Consider the following 18,820-nt stretch of genomic DNA (forward strand, 5'->3'; position numbering starts at 1 on the left):
TTGTAAAATGTATCATGACAAGCCTAACTGTGACATTATTCAACATTCTTATGGTTATGAAAGGGAGCCAAACAGTACAATCAATAACACTGTATTATTTGTATTAAAATTGTTCAATAGACAAAGTGATAGGCATTGATTGCAGTGACACAGTCATTCCCAAATGAAAGATATTCTCCCTATTCCCATGCAGTTTTTATGATTCATCACAATAACAGGCAAGGAAGAGAACTTGGTGATCATAAAGACTACAATGTGATTATATGGCACTTTAAGTAAAACATGATGGTGTTCAGCATCAATGCACCAAGTATGTGAAGTCCATTCATAGGTTTATGACTCTAAAGAAGGGTACATGTTTTAGATTGTTTCAAGCTCTCTTCCTTGGGTTCTTTTCCTGTGATGTTGCTGTCACCATCACTGCCTCCGTTCCTCTGTTGTGTGTTAGGATCCCTACTCACACCTGGAAGAGTTGAGCCAATTTAAGTCATTAATATTTAGGTAAAACTTATAACACTAGCATATAAGGTGCATAAAATGTCCTCTTCCTTACAAACGTACCTGGTGACGACGTGTCCATGTTCTCTCCATCTGGACCAGCAAGGTGTTGATTGGCATTCTGTTTATAAAATTAAGCAAACTTTATTTAATCATATGAAAACACAGGACAAAATCTTGTTGATTCATTGTATCAGTTCAGTTAATTGTATCATTATAACACTGATGACACGTACTCCCAAAATGTTGCTATTGTGCTTTTTCTTCCTTGCATTGTTTTCCTGATACCTGTTAATATAATGTAAGGATAGAGCAGACTTATTAAGTATCTTGTATTACAGAGTAAGTGTACTGTAGCTACCTTGCAGTCCAACCAAGGTGCACAAATTAAATAACAAACTTTATATGCAAGAGATGTTCTACCATTGTCTGAGGAAAATAGAGCTTGACCAGAGATATTCTACCATTGTCTGAGGAAAATAGAGTTAGACCAGAGATATTCTACCATTGTCTGAGGAAAATAGAGCTTGACCAGAGATATTCTACCATTGTCTGAGGAAATTAGAGCTTGACCAGAGATATTCTACCATTGTCTGAGGAAAATAGAGTTTGACCAGCAATAACATGCCTCAGATGAAAACAGGAAAGTTGTTTTTGCTTGACACATCCACAAAACCATGCTTTCGATGGAAAACATCCATAGATGCTGTTAGAAATAAATAGCCTAAAATGGTGTGAGGCATGGTTTTATTAAATAGTTGTATTATTGTTAAATGTTAATTGACCATTTTAGCAGAGAGAACTTGATGCATTGCAAAAATTGCCAGATATCCACACACATGGAAATCCAAAAATATGTTTTGCTTCATCAGGATGCAACATTTGTTTTAAACAAGATGTCTCCTTTAATTCAATAGAGTAAAAATCATTTCACCCACCTTCTCAGATAGGAATCACAGTTCTTGACAGGTTTTGCCTCTTTCTTCACGCCATCTGGTGCCCATGCTATGGATATATCTATCCCCACATATACTCTGCCTGCAGCTCCAGAAGATATAGGCATCTCTGCTTCTTCTACAATGACTACATCTCACACTGCAAAAACTAAAACATCGTACAAACACCTGTCTAGGGACTTAGAAGAGTATAGCTGCCTTGTGTACAAATTTGTCCGTCCAGTTCTGCATCTTTTTTTGACCAGGAGAATGTGGTGGCTGTCTGGCAGTGGATTTTACAAAATGGTTTGTTGTTGTATCCACGACAACCAAGGCCTAAATGACTGGAGCCAGAGTCACATATAAATATATGTATAAATATATGTCTCTGACTGGAACTACACAGCCTCGTTGAAGTGTGGCCCTTTCTCCTGAATGGGCCTAAAAAAAAGTCCTATTTGGGGTATTAATCTAAATCTTGCACTGTTTGAGGGGGATATGGATGTGGGGGATTAAATATGTTGAATTGAGTATGTTTTGCTTTATTTTGTAGTGTTCAGGTGTAGTTTGTGAGTTTTGTTTACGGTTCCGTGTCAGACAGCTGTCAGAAACAAGAGTTTGTACGACTATAAAGATGACAACGCTTTCATTGAACTGCAACATCTAAATGTGACCTGGACTTCCTAACGGGTCGCCCCCAGGTGGTAAGGGTAGGCAACAACACGACTGCCACGCTGATCCTCAACACTGGGGCCCCTCAGGGGTGTATGCTTAGTCCCCTCCTGTACTCCCTTTTCACCTGTGACTACATGGCCAAACACGACTCCAACACCATCATTAAGTTTGCTGATGACACAACAATGGTAGGCCTGATCACCGACAACGATGAGACAGCCTATAGGGAGGAGGTCAGAGAACTGGCAGTGTGGTGGCAGAACAAGAACCTCACCCTCTATGTGAGCAAGACAAAGGAAATGATTGTGGACTACAGGAAAAGAAGGGCCGAACAGGCCCCCATTAACATCAATGGGGCTGTAGTGGAGCGGGTCGAAAGTTTCACTTTTCTTGGTGTCCACATCACCAACGACCTATCATGGTCCAAACACACCAAGACAGTCGTGAAGAGGGCACGACAAAACCTTTTCCCCCTCAGGAGACTGAAAAGATTTGGCATGGGTCCCCAGATCCTCAAAAACTTCTACAGCTGCACCATCGAGAGCATCCTGACCTGTTGCATCACCGCCTGGTATGGCAACTGCTCAGCATCTGACCGTAAGGTGCTACAGAGGGTTGTGCGTATAGCCCAGTACCTCACTGGGGCCAAGCTTCCTGCCATCCAGGACCTCTATACCAGGCAGTGTCAGAGGAAAGCCCATAAAATTGTCAGAGACTCCAGTCACCCAAGTCATAGACTGTTTTCTCTGCTACTGCACGGCAAACGGTACCGGAGCGCCAAGTCTAGGACCAAAAGGCTCCTTAACATTTTCTAACCCCAAGCCATAAGACTGCTGAACAATTAATCAAATGGCCACCGGACTATATACATTGACACACCCCCCCCCACCTCCATTTGTTTGTAACACTGCTGCTACTCGCTGTTTATTATCTGTTCATAGTCACTTCACCCCTACCTATATGTACAAATTACCTCAACTAACCTGTACCCCGCACACTGACTCGGTACCGGTACCCCCTGTATATAGCCTCATTATTGTTATGTTATTGTGTTACTTTTTATAATTTTCTACTTTAGTTCATTTGGTAAATTTGGTAAATTTTCTTAACTCTTCTTGAACTGCACTTTTGGTGCAGGACTTGTAAGTACGGTAAGGTCTACACCTGTTGTATTCGGCGCATGTGACAAATAAAGTTTGATTTGATTTGAAACAAGCATAAACATTTCACAGACAGGTGTTGATTTTTGAAAATTTCTTTAGTGTATTGGCAAAAGACGAGCACAGAGGAGATTCCAGTTCTGCCCTATCAGGTGTCAGAAGGTCTTTAGGACTCCTCCTTCTCGTCTCCGTGTGTGATGATGTAACACAGTGACTTGTAGTCGATGTTGCCGGCCACGTCAATTGGAGCCACAGAGAAGGCCTGATCCACCTGAGGATTTCATCAGGAGAGGACAGTGGGGTTAGGCAACTCATTGGGAACAGATCAAAATAAATGTGCACAGATATTGATTCTACAGTCCATTTAGGACTGCACTACTGATTGAATGATCGATCCCTCTCTTTCTCTAGTAATTTGTCAACTGTGTGATTTTTTAAAATGTATTATTCTTGTTAAAGAGGTAAGAAGGAGTTAGACATTACCAACCTCATCTGCTGTGAATTTATCAGCCTGGTTCATCAGTAATCGTCTAAACCTAAAAAAAAAAAAATTAAAAGACAGAACAAATTGAATAAACTAACATTATACTCTACGTCATTGTACAGTTTGGCAACCTATGAAGAGATTCAAATGATACTGACTCATCCTTGTTGACGAAACCTGTGCCGTTTGGGTCAAAGAGCTTGAAGGCAGCGAGGATGGTGTCCTCAGGGTCTGTGCCTGTAGGGGGAGAGTTACGGTATATTCCACAGTTCAGCTAACACGGACAAGCCAGCCACACACACACACACACACACACACACACACCATCCAGCCTACTAACCAACAGTGTAACCCACATTAAATTACATAATATCATAACATTGATATCACAACATTCATACAGAGGAAACACTGATGAATGACTGTCCCTATGGCAAGATTAAAAGAGTCTCAGCCTTCTAATTGTGAAGTAGATTGTGTGAGATGCGGAGGGATGTGGTCTCACCATTGAGTTTCTCCCCAAACAAAGAGAGGAAAACGGTGAAGTTGATGGGACCCTTCCCCTCGTTCAACATCTCATCCAGCTCCTCATCCTTTACGTTCAGCTTTCCTGGGAAACAAAAAAKCAAATAAATATACCAACATATGCACATGAACGCATGCACGCACACACACAGACATACACACATTTGTAAAGAGACTGAATACCTAGCTGTCCATAGGTTTCCCTCAGATCCTGTTTTTTGATGACACCATCTCTGTCTTGGTCAATACAGCCGAAAGCCTGGAGACAGACACAGTACAGCCATAAGTTAGTAACAGTGGTGTAAAGTAACTAGTACAAATACTTTGAAGTGCTACTTAAGTACTTGACTATTTATATTTTTGAGAACTTTTACTTTTACTCCTATACATTATCCCTGACATCCAAAAGTACTTGTTACGTTTCGATAGCAATATAATCCAATTCACGCACCTATCAATATATCAAGTTATGTAGCACTATATTGGATAACTCCAATATGGTATCCTTCCACACAGCAGCATACATTCCGAGTAAGGAATGCAGATTATTCCTGTGTACCGGGTAGTGCTGAGGCTGACCCTCTTAAATAGCTGCCGCCGCACTACTTCCACCTCTTCCTTTTTTCAGCTCATTCCAGAGTGGATTCGCTTGGTAAGAGCTCTATGTTAGAGTGTATAGGGGCAGAAGTATACCCATAGCTATTCAATAGCTTGGAGCAGCTAGCTAGCTAGCCTCTCCATCTGGGTGCTCTACTGCCCCCGAGGCTTGAGGCTGTAATCGCTGACAAAGGTGCTTCAACAAAGTACTGAGTGAAGAGTCTGAGTGCTTTTCTAAATGTGATATTTCCGTTTTTCTGTATAAATTTGCAAATTTTTTAAAATCAATTTTAGAATAAGGCTGTGATGTAATAAAACGTAGATAAAGTCAAGGGGTCTGAATACTTTCTGAATGCACTGTATGTATAGAGAAATGCTTGTGTTCCTAGCTCCAAAAGTGCAGTAATATCTAACAAAACACACAAATCTAAAAGTGAAAGAATGGAATTAAGAAATATATATATACACATACTCTGGACTCCGACATTGCTCGTTCTAATATTTCTCTATTTCTTAATTCCATTCTTTCAATTTTAGATGTGTGTGTATTGTTAGATATTGTTTGATATTACTGCACTTTGCTTTTACTCAAGTATGACAATTGAGTACTTTTTTCACCAGTGGTTAGTAATATTGCTTTTTTTTGTTTGGTTTTATCTTCATCATAAAACAAGTAATTATTATGCAAATGTACTTTAGAGCAGTTTCCTCTGATGTCTAATGTCTATGAACCAGCAATCCAAACTACCAATATGGCACTTTTATGAATTAGACAGTGAAAGTGTAACTATACCTCCTTAAACTCCTGTATCTGGGACTGTTCGAACATGGAGAAGACATTGGAGCAGCTCTTCTGGGCTCCCCTCTGTCTCTTATTAGCAGCCTTCTTACTGGCCTGAGACACCAGGAAAAATAGACAGACAGTTACACATGATCTTTACTGTCACTCAGTCTGACCAGAGTGAGAGGAGAGAGGGAGTCTAACAAAAGCAGTTACATCAACATGTAATAATTGAACCATGTATTCTACATGAAAGAATAATGAGTGATAAATTCAAACATGTCACATATACATTTTAGCCTCTTCTTCTTACACTAAAACATCCTAGTTTTACTTGACCAAGGTCATCCAAAGTCGGTATGATTTAAATTAAAATCAGCATGATTTACTTTCTAAGGACTTATATTTGTAATTAAAATAGCAGGATATTATAAAAGCGCTTTCAACACTGTAAAAGCAGTTCCAATAGAAACCTAACACCAGATTTACTCTCTACATAGTCAAAAACGCTTCTAATATTGTATCACAACAATTAACTCAATTCCAGATCAATATTACAGAGATATATTGCTCATAAGAAAAGTTAGATGGCAAACGATGAATAATATGGAGAATGTCATTTTTCTACTCACCATGTCTGTGTGTGGTGCGATGTCTCTCTTGGTCCAGGACTATGTGTGATTAGTGGGGAGGGTTTATATGTATGGCCCATGTTATCTTCTGCTCTCCTATAATAAGCCTGCAGTGGGTACCATAGTCCCTTACATGGCCATCTCTAACCTCTCTCTCTCTGTGGGAACACGATAAGGACCCAAGGACCAGGATTCCACTGGGGTGGAATAAGGAGATAGGGAGAGATATAGTGCGGGGGGAGGAGGGGTGATACAATGAGAGAAGAGAAGGGAGGGAGAGAGAGAGAGAGAGGGGAGGTGGATGTGCAGAGATACGGTGAGAGAGCGGAGATGGCGGAATATGGCAAACGAGGAGGTGGGATTTAGAGGATTGTGGGTATTATGTGATGKAATGTGAGTATAGTCAGTAAAATCTCTACCGATGAAAAGTTGAGATGTTACCCATTTGTATGGCTGTTGTTTATACTCTTATTTTAGTTGTGTTGGGTGTTTGCCTGATTTTGTGTTACTCACCTACTCTTAGGCTTTGCTGAACAGAAACTTTACAGTTTTTTATGACACCAAAGTGTGTGGTCATGTACAGCAAAAGCCTAAATGTTTTATGATGATAGACACACCAAAAATAAATTTAAAAAATGTTATGTTATAGCAACTTTATTTACAACAAACAAAGCACATTCTCATTCTTAGATATACATATTAGCAATTAAGACCTAAACTCATCATACATACTTTTATAAAGAAGCATTTCATTTCCCACTAACAGTAAGTGAAAGACTAAACTGCAATACATTTGAAACGTATAATCCTTTACTTTTGAGTTACTGTATCTAAGGCAACATCTCTGGATTGTACGGACATCAGCAAACTAAAAACATACAGATGGCATAAATCAATGTCAATGCTTTTCACATGAACGTTATATTACAGTACTAACCAGGCTTCAAACACCTGCAATTAGTGGTAGCTTGAGAACATGTTATAACAACGGTTCAGTACTTGCTGTGACACACCACCTGTGCATTGTGGGTACTCCAGGAAATGTACAGAGACTCTGTGTAATACTGTACACTAGGAAAAATACTGATTTAACCTGCCTCTTTGTTTTCCATATTGTGTGTGCTGTGTGGTAGGGTTATATGTCAGTACAATGAGTTCTCCACACATATATTCCCTCTCTCACCAGTGAGGAGGCATGCTTTACTCTGTGAGAGCCTCGAGAAAAGGCCAGAGTTGGGTGACCTTAGATGGGGGGGATTCTTAATTGGACAACAGTCCGTCCTCTCCTCGACTCCTCTGTCCTCCTCTTCTCTGTGACCTGGAAACCGATAAGTGGTCAAGGAGAGAGTTCATTTGTTTGTAGGCGAACAGAGGAGTGTCCTCCTCACTTCTATAGCTTCCTCTCGCGAAGGATACTGAAGTGCATCCTCCGCGCCAGAGTTTTGAAATCTGCCCCTTTTGATTCAGCTGTTGTTCACTTGGAGGAGAAAAGCATGCACATATTTCAAAACAATACTTGTAGTTTTATCTATAAAATGTCTAGCACAACTAGCTACATTAGTTTTTACTACTTTACACCCCTGTAAACGTAATTTGTATGATGACGCGCTAGTGAAGAAGGAGAGACTCATTTCATACAAATGCATTTGTTTCCATGTTTCCTCCCCTCCTCTCCTCGATTACCGTTGACCTTTGTCAAAAGGAGGCGAGGCGAGGATGGAGGAGAGGATGCGAGTTGAGCAAAACCAATTGAGATTCTCCAGAGGAGTCATTTACTGTAGGGGTTCAGTTCAGCCTGGTTCACCTGCATCACCCCCTATAGGTGGGAGGCTGTTACGACCCTCTCACTGTGTCAGCATGCACGCTGCCATCTTACAGGCTACTGCAGAGATAAGTGCTGCCCCCCGTCCACTCCCTTCCTCTGATTGGATGAAGGTGATGTCACAGTGAGGCGTCAGCTCACGTACAACTTTGTGGAACCTGTCTTGGAAACTGTGGAGGGAGATCAACATCAGGGTTAGAATAAAATCCATTACATTTTCACTAGATATGACGAGCATCATTTGTATGTTACAGACTTAGTGACCCTCTCTGTCTCTCTCTCTCTGCATCTCCCTCCCCCTCCTCACCAGGGGTGGAGTTTGTAGACGGAGCCATCGATGCCCACGGTGATCTTCAGCACCTCCTGGCTGCGGCGTTCTCTCATGCGATTGATTACGGCGGCTAACCCCGCTCCACACATGTGTGCTGCCCGCGTGGACACGCTCTCACACGCCAGACGCACTATGTCACAGTCCATCTCCGAGGGCAACACGCCCAGCGTGGACAGGATGTTGTAGATCTGCTTCCTGTCACCAGAGTCACTGAGAAACACACAGGGAGAGAATACACACTTAACACTTACTAAGGAACCAAGACTTACTGAGCGTAGCTTTACTGCCTCACTCCGAAGACAATCACTGACACAAACTGTGTTGCTGTAATTCTAATAGTGTTGACAGATGTTATTGTCATTTCACGGTTGTGTCTTGACCCCTCACCTCTCTATCTGGGAGACGTAGCGCGTCTCCAAGCTACCGCGAGTCTTCAGCAGGTCAGAGGCTTCCCCGTTAAACAGCAGCTCTTCATTCACCAGCTTCAACAATACCAGCCTCACCAGCTCTCCCATGTACTTCCCACTGATCAACTTCTCATAGCTACAGACAGATGGAGGGGAGGGGGGCAGAGCGAGGGGGGAGAGGAAGGTGGACAGAGGCAAGAGAAGAGACAGTAGAGGGAAGCCGCAGGGCAGAGGAGGTGGATGGAGACAGAGAGTCGTGCGTCACATAACACGTGAACCTATATATCCCTGTCATCATCATTTCCCAGCTAGGCTGAAGAATAAGAAGGATTGCAAAGCAGGAGAGCYATCTCTCCATCTCTCTGTCTGTGTGAGTGGAGAGAGAGATAAAGTGCTAGGGTGAGTGAGGCTCAGCTCCTCGGTTGCCTGTGTGAAGAGACTGTCAGAGCAAACGGTAAACAGCCATTAGCCTGGTTGAGCACTGGACAGGAACTCATTAATCTGACCCTGACGTATATGGGCTTGCCACTGGCCACAGCCAGGAAAACAACCTGGTTACCTAGCGACCACACAGGCTGCAGGTCAGTCAGGTGAGCGTCATAGACAGGTGAGGGAGAGAACAAGAGAGAGAGAGAGAGAGAGAGAGAGGCACGTTTCCACCTGTGCTTATCCTCAGGCTGCATGTGCAGTGTGTCACAGAAACATGTGCAGTGTGTCACAGAAACATGTGCAATGTGTCACAGAAACATGTGCAGCTCTCAGAAACTCATTGGACTCTTACTTACTTTGAGCTTCTAAGAATGGGCACGTCTGGATACACGTGCAGTATTAGCTGGAACTACTGGTAAAAAATATAGTGAAAGCAGGTGCTTCCACACAGGTGTTTCCTTGGTTAATTAAGCAATTAAAACATCCCATCATGCTTAGGGTCATGTATAAAAATGCCCAGTTGCCCTTTATTTTGTCTACCATGGCTAGAAGAAGAGATCTCAGTGACTTTGAAAGAGGGGTCTCAAAGGACCATAGGGGGTTTAAAGGGTGTGTATGTGCGTGTGTGTGTAGGCGTGCGTGTGTCTCAGTCACCAGATCTCAACCCAATTAAACACTTATGTGAGATTATGGAGTGGCGCCTGAGACAGCGTTTTCCACCACCATCAACAAAACACCAAAAGATGGAATTTCTCGTGGAAGAATGGTGTCGCATCCCTCCAATAGAGTTCCAGACACTTATGCCAAGGTGCATTGAAGCTGTTCTGGTGGCTTGTGGTGTACCAACGCCCTATGAAAACACTTTATGTTGGTGTTTCCTTTATTTTGGCAGTTACCTCTAGGTACTACTTTCAAGAATCGATTCATTTAGCCACTTTTATGTCCATGAAAGGTTTTTATCACCAGTGGAGATTGGAACACCCCCTAAACTTAGAAGGGCCTGGTTGATTCTTTGTGAAACAGACAGCTCTCCAGTACTCACAGTTGTTGTCCAGGGTTGAGTGATGTCTCATCCACCACCCTGTCGTACTCCAGTCTGAATTCCTCCAGCTCTCCGTTGGCACCGAAGGCCCCCCACTCTGTGTTCACACACATCCTCCCCTCTTCTCCCTCCACCAGCTCCACTGTCCGCATCTCCTCCATGTAGCTACGCTACACCCAGTACCTGGGGACAGGACAATGCTCATATTACACTTGATTTGTGTGTTGTATTACAGACAAACACAAACATAGTTGGCTTTAAAGAGGGGTAGGGAAGGTGGTAGGTAACAGAGATTAGTGGATGAGCAATCAATTGTGTGTGTGTGTTGTGTGTGTGTGTTGTGTGTGTGTGTGTGTGTGTGTGTGTGTGTGTGTGTGTGTGTGTGTGTGTGTGTGTGTGTGTTGTGTGTCCTCACCCACAATCATCCCACTTCGCAGCTTCGGTCCTCATAGTAACAGGATATCATGGTGGCAACTGTATCGTTCACCATGGCAACGACGTCCATCTCAAAGTCCTGAAGAGTAAAGGAACATTTCAGTACGGCTCTACTTACATGAATCTACTGCGCATGTTTTACAAATGTCTCATAGCATGTCTATCATAACATATCTATAATTGTGTGTATCGTAAACATAGAATCCTTATCCTGTAGTAAAAACCCTACCCCTCTCCTCTTGATGGCATCTCTCAGTAGTCCCACCACGTTGTTACCCTCGGCTCCAGACGCCTTGAACCCTTTGGTCCAGTTCAGTAGGATGCCCTGGGAGGAAAACACAGGGTTAGAGTTAGGGGTAGGGTTGGTAGCAGAGCTCAGAGGATGCWGGTAGGCAGAGCTATAGGGTGACAGGCTTATTGTAATGTCTGGAATTGAGTAAATGGAACGGAGTCAACCTTGTGGTTTCCATATGTTTGATGTGTTTCATACCATTCCATGAGCCCGTCCACTTATAGTTCCTCCCACCAGCCTCCTCTGACAGACACTAACTCAGACAATCAGATAGTCACTGAGGTCAACTCTCTAATCTGAAGTCTCTAAACCTGTGTGGATCTTTTACTTAGTCCACGTCATACCTTGTCTATGTCCTCATGTCGTACGGGGAAGGAGAAGGTGAAACCCAGAGGAAGCTTCCTGTGTTTGATGTGATGTCTGTCCAGGAAGTCTGATATACACTCTGCAATGTAGTCAAAGAGCTGAGAAGAGAGAGGGAGGAGGGAAAAGGAGAAAGAAGGGAAGACGGAGAAATGGAAAGACAGGATTAATGGGCACTAATTACACTGGTCAGCACAGTGCACTTCTGAGTGAACACTTCTAAGTACACTAGTGCTGCACGCTCACCATCTCAGCCGTGCCTGTCATTGCGTCTTCAGGGATGGAGTACATCTGGTATTTGGTCTCCACCTTCCACCCCCTCTCCTCATCCTCCCCCACCTTCACCAACATCACACGGAAGTTAGTCCCCCCCAGGTCCAGGGCCAGGAAATCCCCCACCTCTGACACAGCGCAGCATAGAGAAGGTTGTCATAAAGGATCAAACACACACTCACACATCCAGGTTTTTTTGGAATACAGTCTTATTGTGGAATATGGTATTTCAAAAAGCCCTAGACACTGAATGTAAACTAGATCTAATAAGAAATGTAATGTTATTTCATGTTCCAGCTCTCAAGACATTACCATTCGGTACAAATAGACTAGCTATCATGAATTTACATTGTTATTTCACAAGAAGCCATTGAATAAATGGGTTGTTGAACCAAATCGGTGCCTTATGCGAAGTATAACTTGGTAAAAAAAACGTCATAACTTCACAAACTTCATAAAAAACATGTTTTCCAATCTCAAGAGGTAAAAAACATCAAGTTTACCAAAGTAAGTGCCTATAAAGAGCCAAATAAAGTAAGTGTTGACTGTAACAGGTTTGACTGTAACAGGTTTGACTGTAACAGAGTTGGTGATTTCATCTTAAATCAGCCTTAAATATGCTTGTGACAGGGAGAATGGAAGCTTGTTGTGTGCAACAGTGAGGGGCAATTGAATGCAAGCTTATTTTTTTAGGGGAAATTGTTAAAACCTTTCTAGCCTGTATGGGTAACAGTGTTGACGTGTTATGCCCGACCCGCTCAGTTTTCCACCACAAGACACCAGAAAATGGCCCAAATGTTTAAAACCCGCTCACTTTTTTTTACACTATGATTTTACTATTAGATGTTAAATTTCTATAGAAAACATTTTTTTAAAGGAATAATTTCACCATATTAAAACAAGAGTTCAGTTCACGTAACAGGGTTGACCTTAAAATGAGGGACTGATGTGAATTAATCAGTAATCACATTAAATAATTTATAATCTTCAGAAATGACTGTCAAAGCAACAAAATAACTAGAGTTTTACATTGATGGTGAAAACTTTGAGAAATGTTGTGGGTAAGTGGGTTAAAACCTTCCTAGAAGTCACAGAGGGTGTGACTTCTATTTCATATTGAAATTCAGATAAGTTGAATTCTCCTTGTAGTCTATATTAAAGGGCACTTCATTTAACCTCCGCGGGATTGGTGTCCCTATACCGGGACGGTTGCACTAATGTGTGCTAATGTGATTAACATGACAGTTGTAAGTAACAGCAAACTTTCCAGGACATAGACATGTCTTATATGGGCAGAAAGCGTACATTCTTGTTAATCTAACTGCACTGTACAATTTACAGTAGCTATTACAGTGAAGAATACCATGCTATTGTTTGAGGAGAGTGCACAACAACAACAAAAACCTATCATGGCAACCGGTTTGATACATTCACCTCTGAAGGTAAATAATGTACTTACATTCTGTAATCTTGCTCTGATTTCCCAGAGATAAAATGTAGCGTAGTTTTGTTTAATAAAATACATTTTTATATTCAAATGTAGGAACTGGGTTCTACAGTTTGAACCCCTGCTGTCTCTGGCTCCACACCCACCCCGCCTGGCCATCTAGATGTGTGAAAGTTAGTGTATAAGCTAATGATCCATCATGTAGGACATTCCTGGGAGTGTGTAAACTTAAACTTTGTATTACCATATAATTTTTGTATGTTCTCTATAGTTATGTACTTGAAAATGTATCAATTGACCAATTCGGCACATTTGGGCAGACTTGATACAAAATATTGTCCAGAATTGCAATGCTTCACTGGATCAATCTGAAACTTTTCACACACACTGCTGCCATCTAGTGGCCAAAATCTAAGTTGCGCCTAAACTGCAATATTATATTATGGCCTTTCTCTTGCATTTCAAAGATGATTKATTTTTAGTTTTATAGAAAAAGCATGTTTTTTGTTTGTATTATCTTTAACCAGATCTAATGTGTTATATTCTCCTACATTAATTTCACATTTCCACAAACTTCAAAGTGTTTCCTTTCAAATGGTATCAAGAATATGAATATCCTTGRTTCAGGTCCTGAGCTACAGGCAGTTAGATTTGGGTKTGTCATTTTAGGCGAAAATGGAAAAAGAGGGTCCGATCCTTTAATATAACAAGCTTTTAAAAATGCAATATTGATGCACAATTTCTACTTAAAATATGACACTCATTTCGTTGAGTGACCCAAATGAGGTAAATGTCTCTACCTGATCCCTCAGGAGTGGAGTAGACGTAGGTGGGCAGCATTTTGACGCTGGACTCCTGGTGCGTCTCTACACGCAGTCCCCGGTCCATCTCCCTCATCATCCTCTTCATCACCTCCTTCAACTGTTCCTTCTTCAGCCTGAACTCTGACAGGATCTGCTCCACCTGGGGAGGGAGGAACGAACAGGGTCAGAGCAGGTCTCATTCATAAAATACCTTTAGAATAGAATAACATGATTTCCCCCCAAGGGAACGTCAGGTGTGGCATTTCTCAAGCCCAAGGACACTTTACATACATACGTCACAAATAAAGTACAGCAGGGGTTCCCAAACTTTTGTAATCAACGGTCAATGTTTACTTTTTAAGTTGAGTCTATTACAGTCTATTACAAATCAGTCTGATAGTACTTTTGACGGTATTTCAATCTGAAGTAAGTATGGTTTGAAGGGACTGAAATGCATCAGAAAGGTATTGAAAAGTTCAGAAGATCATCAGGCTATAATGTTCTATAAACGTCTGTGTAGAAAAGAACATTATCATTGATGATGTTCTTTTTCCCCRAGTCTGATTTAGTGCCTGGTCTCATCCACTTTGTTCTAATGTGTCCTACGTGGCTTGTGGGATTGTAGAGGGAAACTGAAGACACATACGTGTTCCTTCTCTTTCAGTGATGGGGGTCATAATATTTTGTAACTTAAACCMTTCAAAAGAGTGAGCCACATTTGTAGGAAGAAAACAGAAACCGCTCTGTAATTACAACCGCATCTAGCGGCTACCGGAGGTTACTGACATAACCCCGGTTCTATGAACCAAGCACATTTTTTTACATTTGATTTCAGAGTTTCTCTCGCAAACCCATTTTAAATCAGGTGACCCCACATGGGTCGTGAACCCTAGTTTGGGAAACGATGGAGTACATAATTTATAGCACAATAAAGCAAATTGTGGGAAAAAAGTGTTGTGAAGGAGAGTAAGGGATAATGAAGATGTATTTAATATATCACTTCAGCCCTTTCTCTCCATTTTTATTCATCTAAAATGTGACCTGCTGAAACACAAACATTGAAGACAAATAAAATAATGTAATCAGTTGAAAGTCAAAGAAGTTGCTATTTGCAGTATGCCCTGTTTGARGGTTGCTCTGAAAAACATCACCACCAAGATACACAGAATTTCATCCAGCTATTTCACAAAGAGGACAAAGTAGTGAACTGAACATCTGACAAAGCTTCTCACCCATAATTTCTTCTCAAACAACACGGGGCAGTCTGTGTGTGAAGACGAGTTAATTCAGACAACATTCATGCAGAACAGTATGAGTAATAATAGTAGAGTTGAAAGTCAAATTATAACATTATTAAGTCAATAATGTACAAATTATTTGAAAATCAATTCAAGTAACTCAATCCAAAGTAAACTATTCTGACGTTAAAACCTAGACTGGATACCAAAATTAGTTCTCATCTAAACTCTTCAGAAATGTGTGTCTTACCATGAGGGCAGTCTCTAGCACAGAGCTGAGGCTACAAGGCATCTTCCCCATCTGGCCCGTGTAGGAGCTGACACACGGCATCTTTTCTAGCCTTACAAATGACTCTGCGTGTGTATCTAGGTGTATGGTGTGTGTGTCTGCAGAGCCAGTGGACTGTAAATACAGTTGAATGAGGACCTCAGCTGTTTTTATGCTCTGATAAAAGGGGCTGGCCTGAGAAGATGGTGGCCTCTGTACACACACAAACGCCCACACCCTAATGCCTCATCCCATCTGGCCAAGGACATGTGGTCAGATGAAATATCTATGACCTGATTTCAGGAGAGCTATAGACTGAGTGTACAAGACTGACTAGGTGAATCCAGGTGAACGCTATGATCCCTTATTGATGTCACTTGTTAAATGCACTTCAATCATTTTAGATGAACGTTAAAGAATGATTTTTAAGCATTGAGACAATTTAGACATGGATTCAGACAAAAGATTTAAGTGCCTTTGAACAGGGGTTGATAGTAGGTGTCAGGCGCACCAGTTTGAGTGTGTCAAGTACTGCAACGCTGCTGGGTTTTTCACGCTCAACAGTTTCCGTGTGTATCAAGAATGGCCTGTGTGTATCAAAAATCTAGCCAACTTGACACAACTGTGGGAAGCATTGGAGTCAACATGGGCCAGCATCCCTGTGGAACGCTTTTGACACCTTGTAGAGTCCAGGGCCCGACGAATTGAGGCTGTTCTGAAGGCAAAAGGGCTGCAACTCAAGGAAGGTGTTCTTAATGTTTTGTACACTCAGTGTATATTATGCCTTTCTATTATCATCACAGGTCAATTTGAACAGCAAAGTCTGGCTGTGACTAAATCTGTCACGTGTAATGACCAACAAGATCTCACTGTTTTACCAATTTGACTTGGTAATGACTGGTAATGACAAACCCCAAAAGCAGGCAAACTAAATAAACGCCTCAGACAGAGGTAAATGTTGATCTAAACTAAAAGGCACTGAAAATACATATAGCTAAACTATTTTTGTTGCTTTTCAACAGAATTTTTTATTCCATTAAGTTCATTTCCAATCTGTATCTATGCGATGACCTGACTTTTATTTAGTAGAATAGATAACGTAATTTGACCTAGAAATAGTTGAAATGCAGATTATTGTCTTTGCTTTGAAAACGTGGCAAAGATGTGACCTATGTCAGCGGGTTTAAGAGTAGCCTTTGTCATTGGGTTCAACATGCACATGATTTGTGCCTGTATACGTGTACCTAGGCAGATCAGATACTGGTAGATGCAGGTTAATTTTGCGTTACTCAAAGTCTATCATTATTTAACTAGATAAATATACATCTAAATTTAGCACACTGCAAAGTTGAATGGCCCATAAAATCAATAATGGAGCGTTGTAGGCAAAGGGCTCCTGTGCTTATCATTCAAAGGTTATCAAAAACTGCTCCAAAAATAGCTGTGGTGACCCTTTCCTCGGTGCCATGACCTCCTGGTTTCAGAGTAAATGCAACAATAATCCAGACAAACAAGTTGACACACACTGGGTCCACTACAATTCTTCTTATCAGGAGACTGTTTAAGAATGTCTGAATTTAGTTCATTCAAACATTCTTTATTCTCTAACAGTATAAACTTGTGTAATAATTAATAAATCATTCAAGTTTGATTGACCACACACACACAACACACACACACACACACACACACACACACACACACACACACACACACACACACACACACACACACACACACACACACACACACACACACACACACACACCCCCACCACCAGAAACACACACCACACACACACACACACACACACACACACACACACACACACACACACACACACACACACACACACACACGCATGCTGCTGTTTGAGAAATCCAGCCATGTTTGATTTGTGTCAGGTCCTTTTATGGATGGAACTTGAACGTGTGCCAAGTGCTTCTCCATAGCTGATTATGCCAGCTAATTGAACCCAGTTAGAGCTCTCCAGCTAGTTTGTTTGCTGAGATGGCCTGATGGGCGAGGCTTCCATCCACCTGCCTCACTCATCAGATAAGACCACTGACTTAAAAATAAAACAAATATGTTCTATATTCAGAATATGGTGAAAGTAATCACTTAGAAGTAAAGCTAATATAGAACTAATTGTATAATGACGCATTTAGAATGCTGAAGACAAGTTAAATATCCAGAACATATATCCAAATACCTGCTAATTCAATTGCTCATAACCCCATTATCTGTTACACTGTTTCATGCTTTCGTGGGCTTTTGCAGTGATTTATTCTTAAACTTCTGGAAACTCAGTTTGCTAGATAAGTAAAGTTTTCCATTGCCCTGGGAGGAGGTGAGATTTCTGAGACAATTTTAAAGGGCACTTTAGGGAATTTTCCATTAATGGATTAGATTATCACAATGACAATTTGTAACATTAAAAGCACATGGTAATAGTTTTCTGTTTTTACCTTGTCCATCGTATGGGGGTCCATATCATACATTTCCTGCRGGTCATGGGTGCTGTCTGCTGTGGAATAGTAAAGTGTTGTCCAGGTGGGCGACAGGAGCAGGTTAAACAGTAGCGGTTCGTTTTAAAGGTGCTACATGAAGAACACAGAAAACGTAAAGATAAATAACAAACTTAGAAAGGATTGGTCTTCATCTGTAAATACATACATGTTTTTTTATTATTATTTTTAAACTATTTATTTAACATGTGTTGAACAGATGTCCAGTCATTTATGTCCAACCAATTCCTCCCTGCTGAACATTTTGTCTGCTATTAGGCTAGTTATTTTGTAAAATAATCATTTCAAACAATAGCTAATTCAGTTAAAAGTGTTCACTCAAAGGCCTGGAAACTATTTTTCTTAATTCGTGTGCTTTTGCAGTTAATGATCCATCCACTGCGGCCGTTAATATAAGTGTACTGGCCAAAAGCAAACTATTCAACGTCAGGTTAAATCAAGTCCTTCTCACCTTGGTCCTCAGATCGTAATTTTCAACCAAATATGAATCTCAATGTGTATCCAAAAAATAAATGTTTTATTGCTTTTCCATTTGAGAAAACAGTTGCGTACGGTTACGGTATACAGCTCCAAAGCTACGTCTCATTGACTAGGCAGGGCTATTTTTTCCTGAATATCTATGGCAACCAAAACTATCCTATTCAAGGGGGGGAAAACTCCCCTCATCCTACCACAACCACCCCGTCAACAGATGCTTCCAAGAACTCTCTTTCACAGTCTACATGCTCAATGTTTTTAATCCGTTGCCCTGGAAATCAATTTATCTGGACACTTCTGGTATGGAAAACACTTAGCACTGAGGAAAGTGGCCAAGTCTGAATTGTTAAATGGAGCAAAATTACTTAGGGAAACAAA

At 41.3% G+C, this 18,820-nt stretch overlaps 2 protein-coding genes, 1 long non-coding RNA gene and 1 pseudogene across 3 annotated transcripts; all 4 read right to left on the bottom strand.

The window, feature by feature from the left end:
* Window positions 1-375: 375 nt before the first annotated feature.
* Window positions 376-1,525, bottom strand: LOC111958000 (uncharacterized). The gene is made up of 3 exons (XR_002876482.2): window positions 1,437-1,525; window positions 562-619; window positions 376-463 (listed from the first exon to the last, which is right to left on the bottom strand). It is a non-coding gene; the product is annotated as an uncharacterized lncRNA (long non-coding RNA).
* A 1,822-nt stretch (window positions 1,526-3,347) lies between these two features.
* On the bottom strand, window positions 3,348-6,376 carry LOC111957730 (myosin regulatory light chain 2, atrial isoform). Its single transcript, XM_023978689.2, has 7 exons — window positions 6,288-6,376; window positions 5,668-5,769; window positions 4,461-4,536; window positions 4,258-4,362; window positions 3,911-3,989; window positions 3,756-3,804; window positions 3,348-3,539 (listed from the first exon to the last, which is right to left on the bottom strand). The coding sequence occupies exons 1-7, from the start codon at window positions 6,288-6,290 to the stop codon at window positions 3,435-3,437; spliced, it is 519 nt and encodes a 172-aa protein (XP_023834457.1). The 5' UTR covers window positions 6,291-6,376; the 3' UTR covers window positions 3,348-3,434.
* Window positions 6,377-7,558: 1,182 nt separating this feature from the next.
* Window positions 7,559-10,538, bottom strand: LOC139023598 (hexokinase-4-like; annotated as a pseudogene).
* A 198-nt stretch (window positions 10,539-10,736) lies between these two features.
* Window positions 10,737-15,587, bottom strand: LOC111957731 (hexokinase-4-like). Its single transcript, XM_023978690.2, has 6 exons — window positions 15,420-15,587; window positions 13,929-14,091; window positions 11,655-11,809; window positions 11,390-11,509; window positions 10,983-11,078; window positions 10,737-10,832 (listed from the first exon to the last, which is right to left on the bottom strand). Exons 1-6 carry the CDS (start codon window positions 15,498-15,500, stop codon window positions 10,740-10,742), a joined length of 708 nt encoding a protein of 235 aa, XP_023834458.2. The 5' UTR covers window positions 15,501-15,587; the 3' UTR covers window positions 10,737-10,739.
* Window positions 15,588-18,820: the final 3,233 nt, after the last annotated feature.

The sequence above is a fragment of the Salvelinus sp. IW2-2015 genome, linkage group LG33 (genome assembly GCF_002910315.2).
Source record: "Salvelinus sp. IW2-2015 linkage group LG33, ASM291031v2, whole genome shotgun sequence".
NCBI classification, from domain to species: domain Eukaryota; kingdom Metazoa; phylum Chordata; class Actinopteri; order Salmoniformes; family Salmonidae; genus Salvelinus; species Salvelinus sp. IW2-2015.

Excerpts from the sequence above, each read along its gene's own strand:
- LOC111957730 (XM_023978689.2), bottom strand. Across the intron at positions 4,537-5,667 it reads AGATACAGGAGTTTAAGGAG|GCTTTCGGCTGTATTGACCA; the intron begins GTATAGTTACAC and ends GTCTGTCTCCAG. Across the intron at positions 3,805-3,910 it reads GGTTTCGTCAACAAGGATGA|GTTTAGACGATTACTGATGA; the intron begins GTCAGTATCATT and ends TTTTTTTTTTAG.
- LOC111957731 (XM_023978690.2), bottom strand. The coding sequence starts at position 15,500 with ATGCCGTGTGTCAGCTCCTACACGGGCCAGATGGGGAAGATGCCTTGT. Across the intron at positions 11,810-13,928 it reads CTCCACTCCTGAGGGATCAG|AGGTGGGGGATTTCCTGGCC; the intron begins GTAGAGACATTT and ends GCGCTGTGTCAG. Across the intron at positions 11,079-11,389 it reads GACATGAGGACATAGACAAG|GGCATCCTACTGAACTGGAC; the intron begins GTATGACGTGGA and ends TTTTCCTCCCAG.